Raw genomic sequence first — 22,232 nt, 5'->3', positions numbered from 1 at the left:
TGTGGAGTGTGTCTCACGGTATAATGTCTGACAATACCGTGATCCTTGAAAAAATTTCTGAATTCTCTGCTACAGAATTCTAGACCATTGTCAGTTCTCAGTCTCTTGATCTTTCTCTCAGTTTGCTTTTCGATCAAGGTTTTCCACTGTTTGAACTTGACAAATGCTTCACATTTGTATTTCAAAATGAAAATCCACACCTTCCTTGAATAGTCATCAATGAATGTTAACATGTATCTACTACCACTATGAGAAGGTACTTGGAAAGGACCCCTCAAGTCAGAATGTACATAATCCAATGTGCCTCTTGTTCGATGAACTGCAACATTGAATTTTATCCGACATTGCTTTCCGAAAACACAATGTTCACAAAAGTCTACCTTCTCGGCTTGTTGACTGTATAGTAATCCTTGTTTGGCCAACTCAACTAGACCTCTTTCACTGACATGACCCATTCTTAGATGTCATAGTTTGGTGACATCAGAATCAAATGTTGCGGAGACAGCAACAACACTCGTGATTGTGTTTCCTTGTAACATATAGAGACTATTCTCGTTCTTTCCTTTCATTACAACCATAACACCGTTAGATATTCTTATAGCTCCACCTTCACCTTTGTAGCTATAACCTTTTGAACCCAATGTTCCCAAGGAAATCAGATTTTTCTTCAATTATGGAACATGCATCTGTCAACGTCCTTACGATTTTGTCGAACATGTTGATTCTAATTGTGTTGATGCCAATGACCTTGCAGGGAGCATTATTTCCCAAAAGGACCTTGCCCCCATCTAAGGGTTGGTAAGTTGAAAACCAATTCTTAATGGGACACATGTGATATGAGGTTTCAAAATCAAGTATCCATTCATCTTTTGAGTCGTGCTCTGAGACTATTAGTGCATCTGCACTATCAAAGCCATTTGCTACACTTGCATCTTCATATTCATAAATCTTTTCCTTGCCTTTGCGCTCTGGATAATTCTTTCTTATATGCCCCGCCTTGTGACAGTGAAAGCATTTATACTTTCTAGGTTTTGCTTTAGACTTGGACATAGATTTTCCTATTTCACCAAATTGATTTCGCTCCTCTGTTCTTCCTCTATCAAAAAGAATATCACCTGAGCCTTCAGATCTCGAATCTGATACTCTTTTCTTCAGTTATTTCGAGTGCAACGCCACCTTTACTTCGTCCAAGGCCAGATCTTCTCGACCATACATCATGGTGTCGAAGAAGTGCTCGTAAGAACTTAGAAGGAAACATAGTAGAAGAATTGCTTGGTCTTCATCTTCAATTTTAACATCAATATTCTTTAGATCAAGAATAATTTTGTTAAATTCATCCAGATGATCTTTTATGGGCTTTCCTTCCTGCATTTGAAGAGTATATATTCTTTTCTTCAAATACAACCTATTGGTGAGTGACTTCGTCATATACATGCTTTCCAGCTTCAACCATAATGAAGTAGCTATAATTTTATCTGACACTTCTCGTAGTACTTCATCTCCCAAACACAACAAAAGTGCACTATGTGCTTTTTCTAAGTTTTCATCCTTCTCGTCCTCGGCCAGACTCTCTAGTAACTTGTTTCTACCTTCCAAGGCTTTGCCCAAGCCTTAATGAACTAGTAGAGCTTTCATCTTCAATCGCTAGAGGTTGAAATCATTTTCTCCATTAAATTTCTCCAAATCAAATTTAGCACTCGCCATGATAACCGTATACCGAAACAATATCGTAGTCTGTGAATATACACCAGGAAAGTTTACAGGAAAGAGAGTTGAGTCTTAACAGACACACTTAAATATCAGGTCTTTCCTAAGACAAAACTTTCCTAGATATGCACTTTTACACTATTATACCTTTTTAGTAACAAGAACAATTCTTTTCTGGTGTGTAAGATCAGACAATGTTGTAAACACAGAGCATACTAAGAATTTTCTTTTATATTGTACGGCTTAGCATGCAAGAGCTCTACGAGCTCTGATACAAAGTTTGTTGGAGCGAAAGACCCATGGAGAAAGTATAATAGAGAAAATGACACCGAGAATTTAATGTGGTTCAGCAATTTGCCTACGTCCACAGTTGAAGAGCAACAAGGATTATTCCACTATGATAAAAGAGAACTACAAGTGTTTCACTCACTTCCCAAAATCCAAGTACACCCAATTTTACTCTCACTCAAGTATTTCTCACACAATTAGAACAAGAGAACAAGAAGATAAAATATGCACTAAGTTAAAGTATTTGGTGTGTCTTACAATGACATGAAACACTCCTATTTATAGCCAAAGTTCTTGAAGATTATGTGGCCAAAGGGAAAAGAACATTGATGTTGGTTTCACCATAGCCATTTCTTTTTACTTGGCTAGAAATTCTCCATTTGAAATTCATTTCTTCAAGATGATCTTTAGCCACTTCTTTTTTGTTTGGCTCAAGAAAATATTTTCATCATCTCTTTCTTTTAGCCAATATTCAATAAAAACAAACCATATATTTCTTATGATATATAAAAACTCATGATTTATTGATGAATTATTCTCAAATAAGAGATATTATGTTTAGTACAATCATGCCTACTTATTTTTGTATATGATGTATTATAATACATTGATGGACTATTTTTATACGATAGGTTGTTATTTGAATTAAGAATTTCTCTAATTTATATATTATTATTATTTTATAAAGTGAAAACATGACCTAGGGTAAATAACTAATTGAACTGATGTAATTTTTTAATTTCCAAATTACATTTCCTTGTGTCACTTCTCTAATACAAAACAAATGCATATAATTTCTAGTTAGATAGTACTAAAATAGAAACTCGAGAACAAAAATGATATTAATGAGTGATATTAATGCATGTAAGTTTAATGTCGACCAACAATGGCCAAAGTTTAATGCTTATTTATTAATTAGAAATATAATAATAATTGATGATAATGTGTTGACAGTATAAAAAATTTTACACCGTCAACGCACATATTTTAATGTCGACCAACAATGGCCAAAGTTTAATGCTTATTTATTAATTAGAAATATAATAATAATTGATGATAAATGTGTTAACAGTATAAAAAATTTTACACCATCAACGCATATATTTTAAACTCCACTAATTAATGTCCCTATATATCTCATTTCATTATTATTTTTGGCGGCACAAAACAAGTATTTCTCACTCATTACTCCACTCTTCCTCTTTCTCTACTCATTTGGTCACTCCACATTCCCATATCTAATATCTTTCCTATGGTTTAGCAATTAGATTCTACTAAGTTAAGTGTTGAACTTTGAGAGATTTTTTTGTTCATAACATTACATAATTGGAATAAAAAAAATAACATGGGGAGCTCTTGCATCTCCATTTCTTTGACTATAAACTAGGAATGTGTTCTACTTCTTAACATTTTACATGCTTGTATTATTATGATTAGTCTAAAATGTAGCTTAACGTAAACAAATGTAAATTACTACTTATTTATAATCAAATGTAATGTAAAATATTTAATATCAAGAAATGTGTAATTACTACTATTCAATAAATGTGTGATTACTATATATTTATTTAGATAACATATTTCATTTAACATACAATCACGTAAAAAACGAGCAAGAAATGTGTGGTTTTTTTTGGTCTCCCACATGTATCTTCACACTAGAAATAATTCTATCCAAACTGGAAACATCATCCACATGTACATGAGGCTAACTCTCCCAGCGAACATTTTTTCATCCACAAGACTCGAACCCGAGACATTGGTAAGGGGAATCAAACATATATCACTTGAACCAAGTCCGTTGGTAGAAATGTGTGACTTTGAATACACAATATTTTTCCAAAGTTCTGTAACAACTTGAGTGATGAAAATTCCTATTATCTAAAGAAGGACGAAAATTTCAAAAAAATTCTCATAAGTGATGAAAGATCAAATCAACTAAAGAGCAAAGCCATAAACACGTAAATATAATGAAATGTCCGATTACAATCATCTCATAAGAGGAGTATATCTTACATCCATCTTTGATCTAGACTCTATAACATCACTAAGCGCTCCAAGGTTGATCTAACACTGATTGAGACGGTTTTCTCCCATATAAAGACCAATTCCAAAGTGTCAAATTACACTAGTATCATGTTACCCATTTAATATATTTATAAAAAAAACAAAACACTTTTAGTAGAAATTTGTGTGCTTGACTCACTAAGAATTTTCTTTAATTTTTGTGGTAGTTCTTATTATATACTTAAGTTGCATGGCTAAGACTGAGGAAATAATATCCTTTAACTAAATTAACAAGGTGACTATCGGTATCTAAAGAATATTGGATTTCTAATAATTCAAGACTAACGATAACTTGTTTAAGGGATTAAGTCTTTCAAAACTTATTTTTATATTTTCTTTCACACGCTCTTAATACTTACATCAACATACAATTGTACTAAATACTAGTATAATTCATTTTTTGGGTAAAGACTTAAGATATGTTCTACAAAATTAGGTTATAGTTATGAGTTTCTAGTTGTGAAGACAGTTAAAAGCTTGCAACTGTATAGATAACTTATTAAACTAAAATTACTTAGTAGTCATGGAACAAACTTAAATTTAAAAATATGACAGAAAAGTACATACAATATTTATTATTTATTTAGTCAATTATTAATTAGAGTGATTAAAAACATAATTTTAAAATCAATTTTTTAATCATTTATTTAATATTTCATTCATAATTGATTATGCAATATTTTATTTATTTATTTGTTTTATTTTAATATTTTTTGTTGTTTTTAATATTCTTTTTGTGTTGACACTATACATTGTTGAAAAATATAAGATTAAAATAATTTATACACTCATCTAATAATAAAATGCAATAACAATTTATATATCACAAAAAATCAATGTAAAATATTGTATAAAAAATAATGATTTTTAGTTGGGTAAATTATGTAATTTTTAAAATTGGGAAGGGTGAAACTGTTAAATAATTTATTGAAAACTACTTTCGTTTTCTAAATACTAATTCAAATAGCTTTGAAACACTATAAATTTATTTAATGTGGTCATTTCAAAATTTAATTTTGAGCTTAATAACTTAATAGAAATATTTAGTGACCAATTTATACATTACTCACAACATTAAAATGCCCTAAAACAATGTTTAATATATATGTGCATATCATCATTTTACCCCATAAGCACATTTTCTATCAGCATGCATGTTTCTATTATTTTATTTTTGGTATAATCAAGAGTATTTTCTCAACTTTTAAGTAAGAAACTAATTCATTTTGAGCCGCACGACTGCAACTCCCAATAAGTGTAACTTCCAAGTCTTAAACTTTAGATCCCTTGGTGATTTTGGAGATGTAGTTGGACCAACACCACTAGACCAATATATTTTTTATATTTTAAGAGTCGATAATAAATAGGAATGACTAGGAATGGCAATGGGTGAGTTGGGGTTAGGTTTGTGCTTACCCAACCCCGAAATTGAAATCCAAAACCCGAATTAAGCGGGTTGAAAACAAAGCTACCATGCCTGAACCTGTTAGGTTTCGGGTAACCTGAATATGACAAAAACCCTCCTGAAACATGTATATGTGTATATATATGTTTTATATATATGTTAAACTTCTCTATATATAGGTTTTATATATGTATTTGTGTATAATTTTGTAATTTTACATATATTAATCGGGTTCTAGGCTAATTCGGCGTAGGGTATCAACTATATCAAATCCAAAAATTGAACTCGAGTAAAACTCAAACCCAGTCACATCTAGGGATGACAAAAATACCTGCCCATGGGTACCTACTAAAATATTCATAACTTGTACGCGTAAAAATAGCTTATGAGTGAAAACTTGTATCATGATATCGGCCCCGCTGGTACTAGTATATTTATAAATTTATTTTTTAATTAAATAATTTATATATATTACATTTTTTTTACTATTTTATAATTATATATTATCTATTTTGAGATTACTTTTTAATGACTTTTAGTGATTGAAATATATGATAAATTTAACATGTATATAAATTTTGTTATTCATATAATAATTATATTATTACAAAATATATAAATATATATTTAAACCTAAAATTTTGTTGGTTACCCGCAAATAGTATAATATGGTACGAGAAAACATTACTCGCGTCTGTTCTGCCTTGTTGCCATCCTTAAACTTACATTGGATTTTCTTCATTAAATTCGGGTCGAGTTTTAACAGTGCCCACAAGTTCGGTTTTGATTATGGATACTCATGCATATCTATATTTTCATTATGCATAAAGGTACTCAGTACTTAATGGTCTTTATAGTGAAATATATTTTTATATATTTTAAATAATTAATGTATATAAAAAATTATTGCTTGATAATATATATATAATATTGACAAATTGATTAGTATAATTCAATTAGTAAAATTAAAATATATTATATATAATCTCAAAGTAATAAAAAATTATAATATATAATGTGAATATTATTTGCAATTACTTTTAGATGTATGTACGTATGTAAGTATTTTTGACATCCTAATAACAACTAACATGTGATTGATAAACAATGTCTATCACAATATATAAAATTCTAATAGTATCAATACCAAAAAATTATAAGTTTAAAACCATAATAAAAAGAAAGAAAGAAAAACAAGATGGTAGGTTGAAATTTTAAATTAACTCAGAGCTAAACAGAAACCCTTTTGTGAGAGAGTTGTGCATAAGAAATATGTCTCTTGTGACATGCATGAATATATTATTTCATTGTTTGAATGACATAACTATTGGATGAAGAGTTATCAATGAAATATTAAAACTCTTGGGAAATAGCCTATATATAGTGCTTGATGGAAGCAGTATACTAACAAGAAAAAGGACCAGAAATATTGTCTCTGTCTCTGCCCATAAAGATTGTTCTATCAACCATCACTTAAGCAAGAGCATAGTAAGAACGGGATAAAGACAAAAGAGTTTCTCTATAAACCAAGAACACCAAACAATAGCTAAATGGAGGATTGTATCGCCATAGGTAAAAGTTAGTAATATATAACTATTCTTATGATATGAAAACTATGATTTCTTAAGATCCATTTACATATGGTTTTTCATGATATGACTTATCATTGTGAAGTAGTATCAAGAAAGTGAAACCATGAGAAAGTCACTACCTCATTCTCTATCGCCACAACTTTCATTTGCATCCCCCTCTTTTCTCTCAATCCTCCAATGGTGGTTGTCATTTGCAACAAGCGTCAATCTGGTAAAAGACGTTTGCACACTTTAATCTCTCTATCTTTTCAACAATTTAACAAAACTATTTATTCAGTATTTGAATCATATCCACATTCCTCAAAATAGACTACAAGTTGATATCCTTCACCTACTGGAATTTTCTTTTGGTGGTTCCTTTTTCTTTTTGCTAGACTCATAATTTTGTGGGGTAACTTTTTCTTTCGGGTTGATTTCCTCTTCTTCGTGATTCTTTTTTGGGTTACCATGCTCACCTTCTTCAAATACTTGTTTCAGTAAATCTTGAAGGGCATCCTTGGATATAACTTCAAGTGCAACTTCACGTGCATCTTTGTGTACATCTTGAGGTACATGTTTAGTTGTTCCAAGTATGTGTTCATGTACTTCATGTAGAAAAAACATTCTAACATCACTATCATCTTCGATACGAGTAACTGGTGGAAGTCTATAAATGAAATCATCATAAGAATAGGGATCAACACTAAATTCAATCTCTTCAACATCCAATATTAGATGTTTAAAGTATATGTACATTACATATTCACAAGTTTTATTGATATCCTTTCACTCTAACAATGTCACAACTACGTCATTAATATCTTTATCCTTTTCTATGGGTGAAAGCTGAAATGGAAAGGAAACACCTATACAAAGTATAAGGTAAAAGAAGAAATAAACCAACATCATTTGTTGTCTTTATTTTTTTTCTTAAAAAGGGACAAACGACATCATTTTCTATGTAAATTGATTTTAAAAAAATAGGAATGATTTCATTTTGCTTACCGCGTACAAATGTCCATTGTGGAAATGTTACATGCAGCCGCACATAATGTATCTCATTAGCGATCATGTTAATAATAATAAACACGAGTTAACAGATGGACTAACGTAGGTCACACTTTTAAAAGTTCATGATTAAAATGATAATTTAAATTTATTAGATAGTAAGTTGGCACTAATGCAAAATTTAAGAGACTCCAATGAATATTTACTCTTAATTTATTTTATTTTATTAAATTTGTTGCCTAGAAGTATTATTGGTTAAAAGATTGCCTATCCCAAAAATCATTTTTTATGGCCACCAATTGGTACTCCCATTATGGATTATGGTGCATCTCTCTAATCTTTCTCTATTATAATGAAAGAAATTCAATAATTATTTTTTTTGTTATTGATTTTAATTTTTATTTACTCAATAGAAAATAAAATTGTTAAAAGGGTAATTATATTGGAACCCCGAAAGAGATTAATTTCTTACACAAAAAGGTAAAGAGATACCTTTGGTAGTATCCAAAAATAATGAGATGTGTAGTTATGTGTATCAAAACATTAATATAATAATTATATAAACCACATATATAATGTATATAATTTTATTTTATCGTATATATATCCATATTTATTTTACAAACAATTATTACTATTATTTTGTTTAACATAACTATTGTTCGAGACATTCTTTTGTTTTTTTATACTAAAAATGCTACTTTTATGTTTTCCTTTCACAAATAATTACAATTATTTTTCATGATACAAAAATCTTTGTATTCTTCTCATATATATATATATATATAACTAGAGATTTATTGTGGACTATTTTATGAAGGATTTGTTTTGGTTCATATAAACACTTGCATTTCACATGATATTTAAGAGCTATTTCACTTAATACAAACCATATATTTTTTCATGATATGTAAAAACTCATGATTTATTGATGAATTAATCTCATATAAGAGACATTGTGTTTAGTACAATCACATGTACTTCATTTTATATTGTTACTATAATTTATTGATGAACTATTTTTATATAGTAGTTGTTATTATTTAAATTAAGAATATCTCTAATGAAGATGATTCATAATGTCTTTATATAATATAAGATATTAGAGTAAATTAATTATTTTTTGTAAATTGTGTATGCATTACATTCATCATTTCAAATGATACGTCAAATTAGACTCGTCCTATAACATGTTTTTATAAATTCTCAAGCAAAGAAAATATCATGTATATTTTATTATTCAAATTTGGTTATTTAGAATTATATTATACTTGCTATTTTGATAATGAACATTTATAACATTTAAAATGCACATTCTCTTTTCAACATAGAGGGCACACATGATTGTATATAAACTCATGATTGAAGTATATTTTCCAATGTCTAGTGTTATATTGAATAAGAGAATATGATGAGATTGAGCACATAAGAACACATCTTATTGTCTGAAAAAGACGAAGAAAATTCATACTATATGAAGAAGGACAAAATTTTCAAAAATTATTCATAAGTGATGGAAGGTAAAATCAATTAATCGATTAACACATAAGTATAATGGAAAGCCCAATTACCCATATGTTTTCTTCTTTCTTAAGTTTTCTTGTTTTTTCTTCTTTTATTTCTCTGATTTTTCTCATATTGAAGAAGATGAATTAGTTGGGCTGTGTCTTTTAATTTTGTTGTTTCTTTTATTTTTCTACTCTTTTATTTTGTTGTTGGGTCTTTTCTTCTAAACCCAATAGACATATACTTTGGTAGTTATGTTTTTTTGTTTTTTCCTTTTTGGTTAGTTAGTTTTAGGCAATTAGTTAGGCTTTCCTTTTATAAAAGGATCATTTTCCTGTGTTTTTGTATCAAATTCCTATTCAATCAGTGAAAGAAGAAGTTATTTATCTCTACCTTGTCCCCGATTTCTAACTGAGAAAATACAGAAAAAATAGAAGAACAAAATTTTAAAAAAGTACTCATAAGTGATGGAAGGTTAAATCGATTAATCGATTAACACATAAGTATAATGGAAAACCCGATTACAATTATCTCATTACAAAAGTATATCTTACATTCATCTTTGAGGTAGACTCTATGACACTACTGAGCATTCTAAGGTTAATATACCATCGATTAAGACCATATTCAACTACTTGAATGTCGGTTTCAGAATATCAAATTACAATATTGTCATTTTATCCATATAACATACTTCAAAGAAAAATAAATATTTTTAATAGAAGTTTGTAAGGTTCACCTACTAAACTTTTTGTAAACAGTTCTTTTTATAAGTTTGTAAGCTTGATGAGTAAAATTGTGGAAATAATATCTTCTAACTAAATTAACACTATGTGGATGTTATTTTATTTGTGCGACTATAGTATTTGGAAAAAAAACACTATATTTCTAATAACTTAGTGTTGGTAACCTAGGTCAAGTCTTTCAAAACTCATTTTATATTTTATTTCACAAGCTCCATCAACTTCACCTGTCAAGCTCCTAATACTTAGAGCATTGTACAATGTTCTAAATATTAAGAGCAATCATATTTGTTGTTCTTAATGAAATCAACATATTTTTACTTTATTCTCCACTCAATTGATCTTATTTTTTTACCTTTGTTTTTAAATAAGAATAATTCTTGATTGTTCTTAGCCAAATGAAAATGAAAGATAGATATTGTGAGAAAATGTAGATGTTATAGTATCCAAATAAGAATAAGAATGATATTTGTCAATTGTCATTATGAAAAAAAAAATGTATTTGTTTTTATTCCATGAGGAGTTATAATAAATTATAAGATAATATATGTGACCCAAATAAGAATGAAGATGTTATTTGATGATAGAGATACTCATACTATATTAGAATCTATATTTTTGGTGAATACTAAATAGTATATATTTGCTACTCTGAATTTGTAGCTTAGCATGAGATATCATTTCCAGCGTGAATGTTACATATATTGTTTTTCCGCGGGTTACGGAATTAAAAAAACAAAATCTGTATTTGATAACAATATTTTTTAATTGATGCATATATTAATTAATGTTGTATTTCAAAAATTATTTTTAGCTTAATAACAATAAAAATCTCCACTGACTAATTTTATACATTAGTGACAAAATTGCCATAAAACAATCTTTAATATATATATATATATTATTACTGTAATTAGAAGTGATAAAGTTATCCAGAATCTATAATTCATCCAAGTTAAATTCATCTAAATTCACCTGTTAGAACTAATGGATTTAAATGAATATTGTTGATAATAGATGAATTCACCATTATATCCAATTAAACCGCATACCATTAAAGTTAGATATTCATATATTTTATACTAATATTAATGTTGAAAAATCAATAAACAAGACAATAATTTTTTTATTTATACCACTTGTTAAAAATGTATATTTTAGACCATGTTTTAGATGTATAAAAAATGCATCAGCTGTGTGCATGATAATTCATATAAATATTTTGGTAATTTTTTTAAACAAAAATCAGCTGGTATAACCGTTATTGTTCAATTGAAAACTGGTCAGTGTGACCAGTTTTTACCAATAAAATTGCAGAATTGAAATAAATGTTGTATTGTAGTATTAAGACCGATTCACCTGTTTACCGATTGAACCGGCTAGCACGAACCAGTTTTGATACTAATGATGTAAACTACTATCTTCCTAATAAAATGATTCCTTCACCAATATTATCATTTTATCAAAGCATTCTTTCAAAAATATTCAACCAGGATTAATATAACATTTTGTGTCATGATTGAGCACAAGAAAAATGCATAATTACATAATACAATATTTCTGATCTCATTTACACTATTATCTTTCAGTGGTTTCACATGTAAATTTAAATATTGAGATTTATTTAATTTTTTTAAATTGATTTTTAAAAATGTTTTATTAAATAATAAATTTTAAAATGATTTTTTCCTTCAAAAAAAATGAATTGGATATTCAATCATCTAATTCATTAAAATATATATATTGATGAAATTGATATATTAGAATCCATTTGATATAAGCGAATTGAATAATTTAGAATGTAATTTTATGGATTTATATGGATTGGTGGATGATTTTCCATTATGATCCAAATTTATATCCAGCCAAATCCAACCAATTGCCACCCCTACCATAATATTTTTGACATATAACACATTTAAGACTCAAAATAATTAGGAATCACAATGTGCTCTACTCATATTGCTCACTTATGTCAATACTTACATCAATTTTGAGGGTTCACGTATTCACAAATCTAAGGATAAATTTCCTCTAAAAATAGGTTGAAAAATATATTCTACATCCTAATTATTTATTAGTAGAATCTAATATTTTGAATTAATGAGTATATTTCAATTATTAGTTTTTCATTAAAACATAACTTTTTCCCACCATTTCTTAAAAAATATCTAACAAATTTTCATATTATTTATATATTTTATAATAGTGATAATATATTTTATAATAGTGAATGTATATAATTTACTACATAAATAATAAAAATAGGCCATTTTAATTGTTTTTGGATGTTTTTTTAGCATTGTTAAAGATATTCTTCTATATTATATATCTGACCCTCTAAATAAACGTTGTTTTAAGATTAAATTCTTGATCTTTTAATCTTTATAAGAATTGTAAGTACATTTTTTGACATTAATGACACCGGTAGAAAGAGGGTAGGAGAAAATAATAAAAAAGAAGATAGAAAAAAAAGGATGGTTGAATGAAATTTTAAATTAAGAGCTAAACAGATACCCTTTTGCTGAGAGAACTGTGAAGTACTTTAGTATCAAGAAAGTGAAACCCTAAGAAAGCCACTACCTCCCTCTCTCTCTCTCTCTCTCTCTCTCAATCCATCAATGGCGGTTGACATTTCCGGCGAGCGCCAATCTGGTCAAGACGTTCGCACTCAAAATGGTACCACTCTTCATTCACTCTCTCTTTTACTCAATTTAACGATTTCATATATTTATTACGATCTCTGATATTCCAAATCGCTGTGTTGAATAACAGTTGTAGCATGTCAAGCAGTTGCTAACATTGTCAAAACATCGTTAGGTCCTGTTGGCCTTGACAAGGTTCTGTAACCGCTCCTTCATGTTTTATTTTGAATGAGTTAAGTGAATGTGTATAATGTATAACTAACGTTGTTGAAATCGTAGTTCAGATGCTTGTTGATGACATTGGTGATGTTACTATCACCAATGATGGTGCAACTATACTTAGGATGTTGGAAGTTGAACATCCTGCTGCTAAGGTGTTGGTTGAACTCGCCGAGCTTCAAGACCGCGAAGTTGGAGATGGAACTACTTCGGTTGTCATTGTTGCGGCTGAGCTTCTTAAAAGAGCTAATGATCTTGTTAGGAATAAGATCCATCCTACTTCTATTATCAGTGGATATAGAGTATGGAACTAGCTATCACTTTTTTCTAATTTACATGTTTTGTGTTTGTTTACAAACTCTGTTTATTATTAATTCCTGTTGATTATTATTCAATATAGCTTGCGATGCGAGAAGCTTGTAGATATGTCGAAGAAAAGCTATCTGAAAAGGTAAGCTTTTTACTTACCAAAATTTTTAGTGTAATATTGTAAAGAGGGCGAGCCATGATGCAACGTACCTCATGACATGGAGGTCATAGATTCAAATCTTTGAAACAGTTTATTTGCTTGCGATGGTAAGATTGGGGACATCTAACCTCCACAGATTCCACTAGGTGGGAGTCTTGTACATTGGGCTGCTTTTTTTTATTTTAATAAATCCAATTTTTGTCTTAGTAAGACTGTTCTATTGAATTTTAGGTTGACAAGCTCGGAAGGGAACCACTAATTAACTGTGCCAAGACAAGCATGTCCTCTAAGCTGATAGCTGGTGATAGTGACTTCTTTGCCAATTTGGTATGTTTTGTAATTTCAGAAACTTTATTTTGAATGTTGAGAGTTTGCATCAGTTGAAATCGATGCACACCATATTCTGCAAAGTGTAGTTAGTAGTTCATATCCAATTGGATAAGAGCTAACTCTGACTCTGTCTTGTGTCTCAATCTTTACGCTGGTTGAATGTGTGAAGTTCTTTATTGTAGCAATCAAACTATCGTATGAGAGATTTTCACATATACTTTCAAGGATGCTTCTTGGGTCTAATACTTTCTTATTATGTTTCATGTAATATTAAAATGTACTTTACTTTCTTATTTGTTCCTTTTGTTATCTGAGCTGATTTTTTTCTTATCATAATTATTGGTATTAGTGCTGTCTTTAGCGTAAAACTTGTATTATGGAAACCTCATGCATGATTATAGGAGAGTATTTAAAACCAAATGACCAATACCAAAGCAAATCTTCTAACTGAGGGTTTCCTTGAAAATCAGAACATATAAACTTGATTGAAAATTATGAATGTTTTGTAATTCATTACATCATTGCTTAGTTGAGGCAAATTTTCTCAGGTGCTTTGTTTTGTATATTGGACTTTATCTTTTTGCTGAACTGAATGGTCACAGACTAAATTTTCTAGCTATAGACCATGTAATTGTCGAAAGCAGTTTCCTTTTCATTATGTAGGCTTATTGTTCTGTTTTGATGTTATTGGTTTGTTACAAACAGGATGCAAACAGCTGTTTTTGTATGAGTTTTGTGGCCATGGACATAGGTATTCGTTATTTTTTAAATTCTGAAAGTGACTTCTTTGTGCAATTTAACAGGTTGTAGATGCAGTGCTAGCTGTGAAGATGACCAATGCTCGTGGTGAAGTTAAATACCCTATCAAGGTTGGTAGTAGAATTTTGTTGATCTTGTTTACCTTAAGGTTTTCTTTCTGAATGAAAGATGCCAATTATGAGCAATATGTCTTTGCTGAGCATCTGTTACACATACGCCAGTTTTGCTTTGACAATCATGGACTTTGAATGTATATTTCTGTTTTCTTATGCAACCCATGGTCCAGGGAATCAATATATTGAAAGCTCATGGAAAAAGTGCTAGAGAAAGCTTTCTGATGAATGGTTATGCTCTAAATACTGGCCGTGCTGCTCAAGGAATGCCTCTTAGGGTTGCCCCTGCAAAAATTGCATGTCTTGATTTCAATCTTCAGAAGACAAAAATGCAGTTGGGCATTCAAGTACTAGTCAATGATCCTAGGGAGCTTGAGAAAATTCGTCAAAGGTACTGTCAATATGATCTTATGACTTCCTTATCTTTATTTTAAGGAACTTGAGATATTTTCTTTGATTCACTTTCCTGCAATATTATGATGAAAAAAATCTACTCTCTTATTGAAAGTGTTAGAAATAGCACATGTATTTATCTAGGAGTGTCATAAATCGATTCACTTTGATTAGGAATTAACAAGCTATTATTCTATTCCTCTTTGGTAACCCTATTTTGTATTATAAATACCAAGCATGCTATGCGTTGTACACACAATTACCAAACCTAATAGTATATTATATGGTATTAGTAGCATAGGTTAGGATTCACATATCCTTCTTTCTTCACAGCCGACCCTAGCAGCCCTGGCAACTACCATCACATTCTCTTTTTGCACGTACACATATATAAAATGAAAGTTCTCCAAGAGACTCAATGCTTGAAAATAATCTAATTGTGTAATCTCATCTTATATTTTTCTGGGTTTAGAATGTTGCTTTAAATATTTCTGAACATCTCTCCTTCACTGTCATCTAGCTGTAGTACTAGTATAATATTTTAACAAATGATCAATCATCACAGAGAGGCTGACATGACAAAGGAGCGTATTGAAAAACTTCTGAAAGCTGGAGCCAATGTTGTTCTGACCACTAAAGGAATTGATGACATGGCACTGAAGGTATGTTTCTTATTTCTTTTTGTACTTATGACCACTAAAGAGCCTTTAGTTATGATTTTACTATTTAATATGCTGTATCTCATTCATACTGTAAATCTTTTGTTTTCAGTACTTTGTTGAGGCTGGAGCAATAGCTGTAAGACGAGTGCGAAAAGAGGATATGCGTCATGTTGCCAAGGCCACTGGTGCAACGATGGTAGGCCATTGCATAATTTAAGCTTATTCATGTAAACTGCAATGTAAGTTATTAACTTGGTAGTGAATTTGGATAATTATTATCCTCTACTTTGTGAGTACACAACACTTCTTTTTTCTCTCCTATACTTTACTATAGTAGTAGCTCAAAAATTTATTGATAATTGCATGGGTTTGGATGGAACACAATATATATTTGTTTCCATGCATTTTAACTTTTGACGTTTCATGAAAGCTACCTGCTTATTTTTTAATTTTTTTATTTATAAATTTGCCAACTCTAGAAACCATTCTGCAATTTGAAATCTGAACACTGTTTACATCTTCTTAATGTCAAGTATATATTGAGTAACTAATGCACTCTTCCTTGTCTAAGGGCTGGGTTGGATGCTTTATTTTCATCTTAGGCTGTATTTTTGTTTTGGTATTACTGGTCATAGAAAGGCCTCTACTTTCACTGTGTACAAGTTTTCTAAGATTTTTGAGAGGGACTCCTTATATCCATGAGAGGATTAGTTATCTAGTGATGAGGATGGTGTTTTAGTAACATTGTTTTGTTGCAAACATCCTTTTTCAGATGTTGCTTCTTTTGCTTAGAACCTCTAGATGGTCAAAATTGCAGTGTTGTTTCTTTTTCAGATGTTGTTTTAGTAATTTATGAAATGCATTTTATACATATGTGGAAGACATTCATAAAACTTTTCTTCATTCCATGACTTAAACTTCTTTGCTGGTCCTTAGAACTGCGCATCATATCCATGTCATAGCAATTAAATAAACCGCAGAGTTGTTTAAGAATGCTGTTTGTTGCTCTATTGGGACTCACCTTTTCTCTTCACCAACTCAATTTTAACTACACTCTCTTTATTCACCTTTTTGTCATGCAACAACTATCTTTTGTTTAGCATACCTTTTCCACTTTTTATTAGCTCACTTGATTTTTACTGTGATTGTTGATGCAGGTCTCAACATTTGCTGATATGGAAGGGGAGGAAACATTTGAACCATCGTTTCTTGGAACTGCAGAAGAGGTTGTTGAGGAGCGTATATCTGATGATGCTGTAGTGATGATCAAAGGGACGAAAAATTCAAGTGCTGTAAGTGACTGGGATTGAATTGCGGGGTTTCATGTTTTTTCTCCCTATTTTGTTGTTGGCCTCTGTTTTTTAGGAGGATCACTTATCCTCAAGGTTGTCAAACTCGTGAGTTTAAGTAAAAACGTGAAGCCTTAGTAATTTTGACTTGTAAACACCCAAGTGTTTAAATATCTAAAAAATATTATTTAAAACATTTTCTATGACCTAATTCCCTAAAGTCATACTCAAAGCTATTATTAAACAACAACAACAACCAAGCCTTAGTCCCACTAGTTGGGGTCGGCTACTTGGGTCGAACTGTGCCATATTGATATATCATAAATCATGTCCATTGATAAAGCACCAATCTCTAAATCTTTCCTAATCGTTTCACCAATGGTTTTTCTTGGTATTCCATGTCTCTAAAAATTGGATTAACCTCTATTTGATCTACTCTCCTACCAGGGCTTCTAGCGATCTCCTTCGTGCATGCCCAAACCACATAAGGCACGTTTCTACTATGCTTTCTACAATAGGAGTTACTCAAACTTTCTCCCTAATACTTTCATTCCTATTTTTATCTTGTCTATTTTGTCCACTGAAGCACTTATCCAACACACATTCTCATCTCCGCTACATGAACTTTATTCTATTGTTATTTTACTGCTCAACATTCAGTCCCATATAACAGTGAGTCTTATCACAGTGTGGTAAAATTTCTCCTTAAGTTTGAGTGACACATTTCTATCACATGACAATTGATGCACCACCCTTTCATACCCCTCTTGAATCTTATGGTTTACATTTCAATTTTTCTGTTGTGTTGTATGATTGACCCAAGATACATAAATCTAGTGACTTGGGATATCTTATGTTCTCCAATCATTACCTCTACAATATGGTTTGTCATTCTCGTGCTAAACTTACACTCCATATACTCCCTCTTACTTCAATATACGAAATTCATGTGCTTCTAAAGCTTGTCTCAACATATCTGGCTTCCCATTTAATTATCCTATCGATTATCCAATTAGGACAATATCATATGCAAGAAGCATGCATTATGGAACCAATTCTTGGATATGCTCAGTATTTGCATCCAAAACCATTATTGAACATTCTAATTTAATGTCAAGGCAAGTGATAATATAAAGTGTAATCATAAATTAATATTTGACGCCAATTGATATATGGTCCTTAGTGGAGCACTTATTTTATTTTGTACTTTAATACAACAATACATAAATAATAGGAAACGGAAAAGACAGCTTTATAGTTCTATTATATATTGTAACATATATGTAATTAAACCTACTGTAGTGAGAGAGAATTATTTTGAGACCAAATCAATGTGTAAATGTAGGATTTGAACTTGAGAATCAACTCTGGAGCATATCAATTTAGTATAGTTTACTTGAACCAGCACGAGTTTACCATAAAGATATTTTAAATGAGTCTAATAACCATGCTTATCCTAGTATATACTTCTATGCCTCTTTTATCTTAATAAGTTTTCTCAAAGAAGAAAGCTAATGTGTCCTAAAAGTGATTCCAGGGCAGAAAACTCCCTACCATATTCATTATAAAAACAGTGGAAACTCCATGAAAATCTGGAATCTTGAACACTGGAAACTGTGGATGAGTGTTACGCAAGGAAGAAAGATGATAATAATGTTGGGAAGCATATTCCATTTAGCATTTTTCTCACCATTTTTCAGAAATAACTGTTGCATTCTGTTGCACATTGTGGATAACATACATTTCTGTTATTCTTTTATAGGTCTCTTTGATTCTCAGAGGTGCTAATGACTACATGCTTGATGAGATGGATAGAGCTCTGCATGATGCACTGTCAATTGTCAAGAGAACTCTTGAATCAAATACGGTAAGCTGCATTCTTTAGCTTTCAGTCCTACTTCGGTTAAAGTTTATCATGTTTCTTTAATTTTCAGTTTTTGAAATGATAATGCTTAGAAGTATGAAAACAAATTGGTGAATTTTTGAGTAACTATTTTCATTTCAGTTTCTAGGTATAATTTATCGTTGTTATTTTATGGTTGGCTTTTTGTAACTTGGGCATGATCTTGTGATGTTGCATGTTTGCATAGTTGATCATCTTACTAGAATAGGCTCATTTTGAAGTTCATACTATCTTGTGAGTGTATTATTGTAACTAACAGTGATGAGGAAATATATTGTCTGGCTTAAATAGACAAAATAAAAGATGATATGTAAAATCAAATGATTCTACTTTTTCTCCTTTTTGTTGTCACTATGGGTCATCTTAAATGGTGGGACTGCAGTTTGAGGACAAAGTTTGGTAGGAACCCAGCCGATATAGGACAGATAGAGTTTGTGGCTTCTTTTTTGTAAACAATTTCCTATTTCATCTGCTTTTTGTATACCTGATTTTGCAATGTATAACATTCAGGTGGTAGCTGGTGGAGGTGCTGTTGAAGCTGCATTATCAGTTTATTTGGAGTACCTTGCTACAACATTAGGTTCCCGTGAGCAGTTGGCTATAGCAGAGTTCGCTGAATCTCTGTTAATCATTCCAAAGGTAACAGATAAGCTAACTGCTGAAGATTTTAGGTCATCAGGCTATTTTAAATATAACTAGGAATTTAAGATAGTGTTAAGTTTAATCCTCAACCCCAGTCCAAAATTAGATTTTTCAGTTGTATAGTGGTGTAGCTTTAGTTTAGTGGGCTTCAAGGTGGTGGGGCTCATTTAGAGGTATAAAAAGCAACCAAGTAAGCTTTTGGCCCATTGTTTAACTGCTTCATCTTTGATAACCTGTGATTCTTTAATACATCTGTTTTAGTTTCTATCATATTAGCCCTAAAAATAATTGATGACACTTATGTGTTGCAGGTTCTTGCTGTCAATGCTGCTAAGGATGCTACTGAGCTGGTTGCAAAATTACGGGCCTACCACCATACAGCACAAACTAAAGCTGATAAGAAAAAACTATCAAGGTATTTACTCACTAGTCACTAGTAAATAGTTATAATTTCCTTAGCTTTGTTATTCAATACTTGTAAGGTTTATGTCAGTGTGTTGAATTTATCATTGTTCTCATATCATATATTCTTCAACACATGTACCTGCTATCTGGTTATCTATGGATATTGGGTAGGATTTAGGGATAGGAAATCTAGATTCTGGATGAATACAGATTTGACCTTGTAGAGGGTGAGCCTCGACACAATGGTAAGGTTGTTTGCCTTGTGACCTTGTAGATCATGGGTTCAATCCTAGAAACAACATAGGCTGGCGTGCATCTAGCCTTCCATACCCCAATAGTTGGGGCCTCGTGCATTGGACTGTTTTTATTTGTAGATTTGACCTTGTATTGCCTGGTTTTTGTCTGATATCCAATATCAACCAATACATTATAGAGTAATTACCCATTTTAGTCCCTCATGTTTTTCGACCTTACCAGTTTGGTCCTTCAAAAATTAAAAAACCCAAAATGGTCCTCAGAAATTTCAAATGTGGATCAAATTAGTCCCTTTTAGGGTCAAATTAGTCCCCTACCAAATGTTTTAAAACATGCTAAAAAAGACTAATTTAACTCGCATTTGAAAATTTTGTGGATCATTTTGGGTTTTTCAATTTTTGAGGGACCAAACTGGTAAGGTCGAAAAATATGAGGGATTGAAATGAGTATTTACTCTACAAAACTATAACTCCTCAACCATTTTCACATGAAGCTACCAATATGATTTTGTGATATCATGTGCCAAATTCTGGGTTGCTTGATTAGATGCAAGTGTGATTCTATTCCCTTATGGAAATGCAATGGCAGAAATTAGAGAGAAACTTATTTTTGTGTGTAAGTACATAGTAATATTCAATTCCTTTTAATTTCATTGAAAATTAACCACTTATTTTTGTTTGGTTCCCCCATTTTTATTCAGAATGGGTTTGGACCTTTACGAAGGAAAAGTTAGAGACAATTTGGAAGCTGGGGTCATTGAGCCTGCAATGAGCAAAATCAAAATTATTCAGGTAAATATTTAGTTTTAACATATAATCTCTAGTCGTCTTCACGGAACAAATTCCTCTTATACACAGCTTTTCTGAGCAAAATTGTTTTCTACTGCTGTTTACCAGTTTGCAACTGAAGCTGCTATTACTATCCTTCGAATTGATGACATGATCAAGCTTGTCAAAGATGAAAGTCAAGGAGAGGAATAGTGCGTAAACAGTTCGAAACTGAAGGAGGGCTTGTGCTGGCTGTTACTGATTTTGAAAAGGGCATTTACATTTTATCTTCATTGCCCTTGATTGCCTTTAAGGGAAAACATTTCAAATCTGTCTGAAAGTGGTGTTTATTTTTGTTTAATCTTATGAATTTATATTCCAAGAAATCTGCAGCTAATATTTTAGACAGGGCTACAAAAGAAAATCTATTGTTTTGGGCAGTTGAATAGCAGCATTGTGTTTCATGCATTTGCTGGTTTCTGGTGTGCATATGATTTTGCTAGGTAGTGTTTTGTTTGTGGAATTTGGGTGTTTAGTTGGTAGTTTACTTGAGGAATTTCTAATGTAACCTAAATACGTGGATAACTAGTTTTGTGATGCTAGTTTTTTTAATATGGATTATATGATGACAATATTGTGTCTTGTAACTAGTTGTGATTCATAATTTGATGCAATGAGTTTCCACGTTTTATTAAAAAAATTGCAGAAAGCTAAAAGAAAAGAGGTTTATAATGTTTTTGTGGAAAATGTTAATCTCAGCCGATAAAAGGTCTAAATGTGTAGTTTGTCTTGGGAAAATGCGAATTATAACTTTGAGAAGCAGTAAACCTAAACATAATACACATTTACCTTATTCAGACTCTTTATTAGGTTAACATATAACTTAAAAGGCATAATGTTTGTACTTGAATAATCTTAGAGGCGTTCTTTCTAATGTATTCTATGTTGCCCATTCATAAGAGACTGTTGGTGCAAATATGGAACATTTATACATAATGGATGCTTTTACTTCACTAACAAGCCAAATACAAAGGGGAAAAAAATGAGAAATCTGGTGGGGGCTTATACATTATTTTTTTCAAATGA

The 22,232-nt window shown here is 30.9% G+C and overlaps 1 protein-coding gene across 1 annotated transcript; it reads left to right on the top strand.

Moving 5' to 3' along the window:
- On the top strand, positions 7,182-21,796 carry LOC109360833 (T-complex protein 1 subunit alpha-like). Its single transcript, XM_019605981.1, has 16 exons — positions 7,182-7,204; positions 12,885-12,974; positions 13,071-13,135; positions 13,225-13,461; positions 13,560-13,610; positions 13,860-13,955; positions 14,762-14,827; positions 15,004-15,221; positions 15,789-15,885; positions 15,995-16,081; positions 17,043-17,177; positions 18,937-19,041; positions 19,588-19,716; positions 20,031-20,134; positions 21,080-21,170; positions 21,276-21,796. Exons 2-16 carry the CDS (start codon positions 12,917-12,919, stop codon positions 21,357-21,359), a joined length of 1,623 nt encoding a protein of 540 aa, XP_019461526.1. The 5' UTR covers positions 7,182-7,204; positions 12,885-12,916; the 3' UTR covers positions 21,360-21,796.

The sequence above is a fragment of the Lupinus angustifolius genome, chromosome LG01 (assembly GCF_001865875.1).
Source record: "Lupinus angustifolius cultivar Tanjil chromosome LG01, LupAngTanjil_v1.0, whole genome shotgun sequence".
NCBI classification, from domain to species: Eukaryota; Viridiplantae; Streptophyta; class Magnoliopsida; order Fabales; family Fabaceae; genus Lupinus; species Lupinus angustifolius.
Note: the sequence above shows the minus strand (reverse complement) of the source record. Positions and strands in the feature narration are given on the sequence as shown.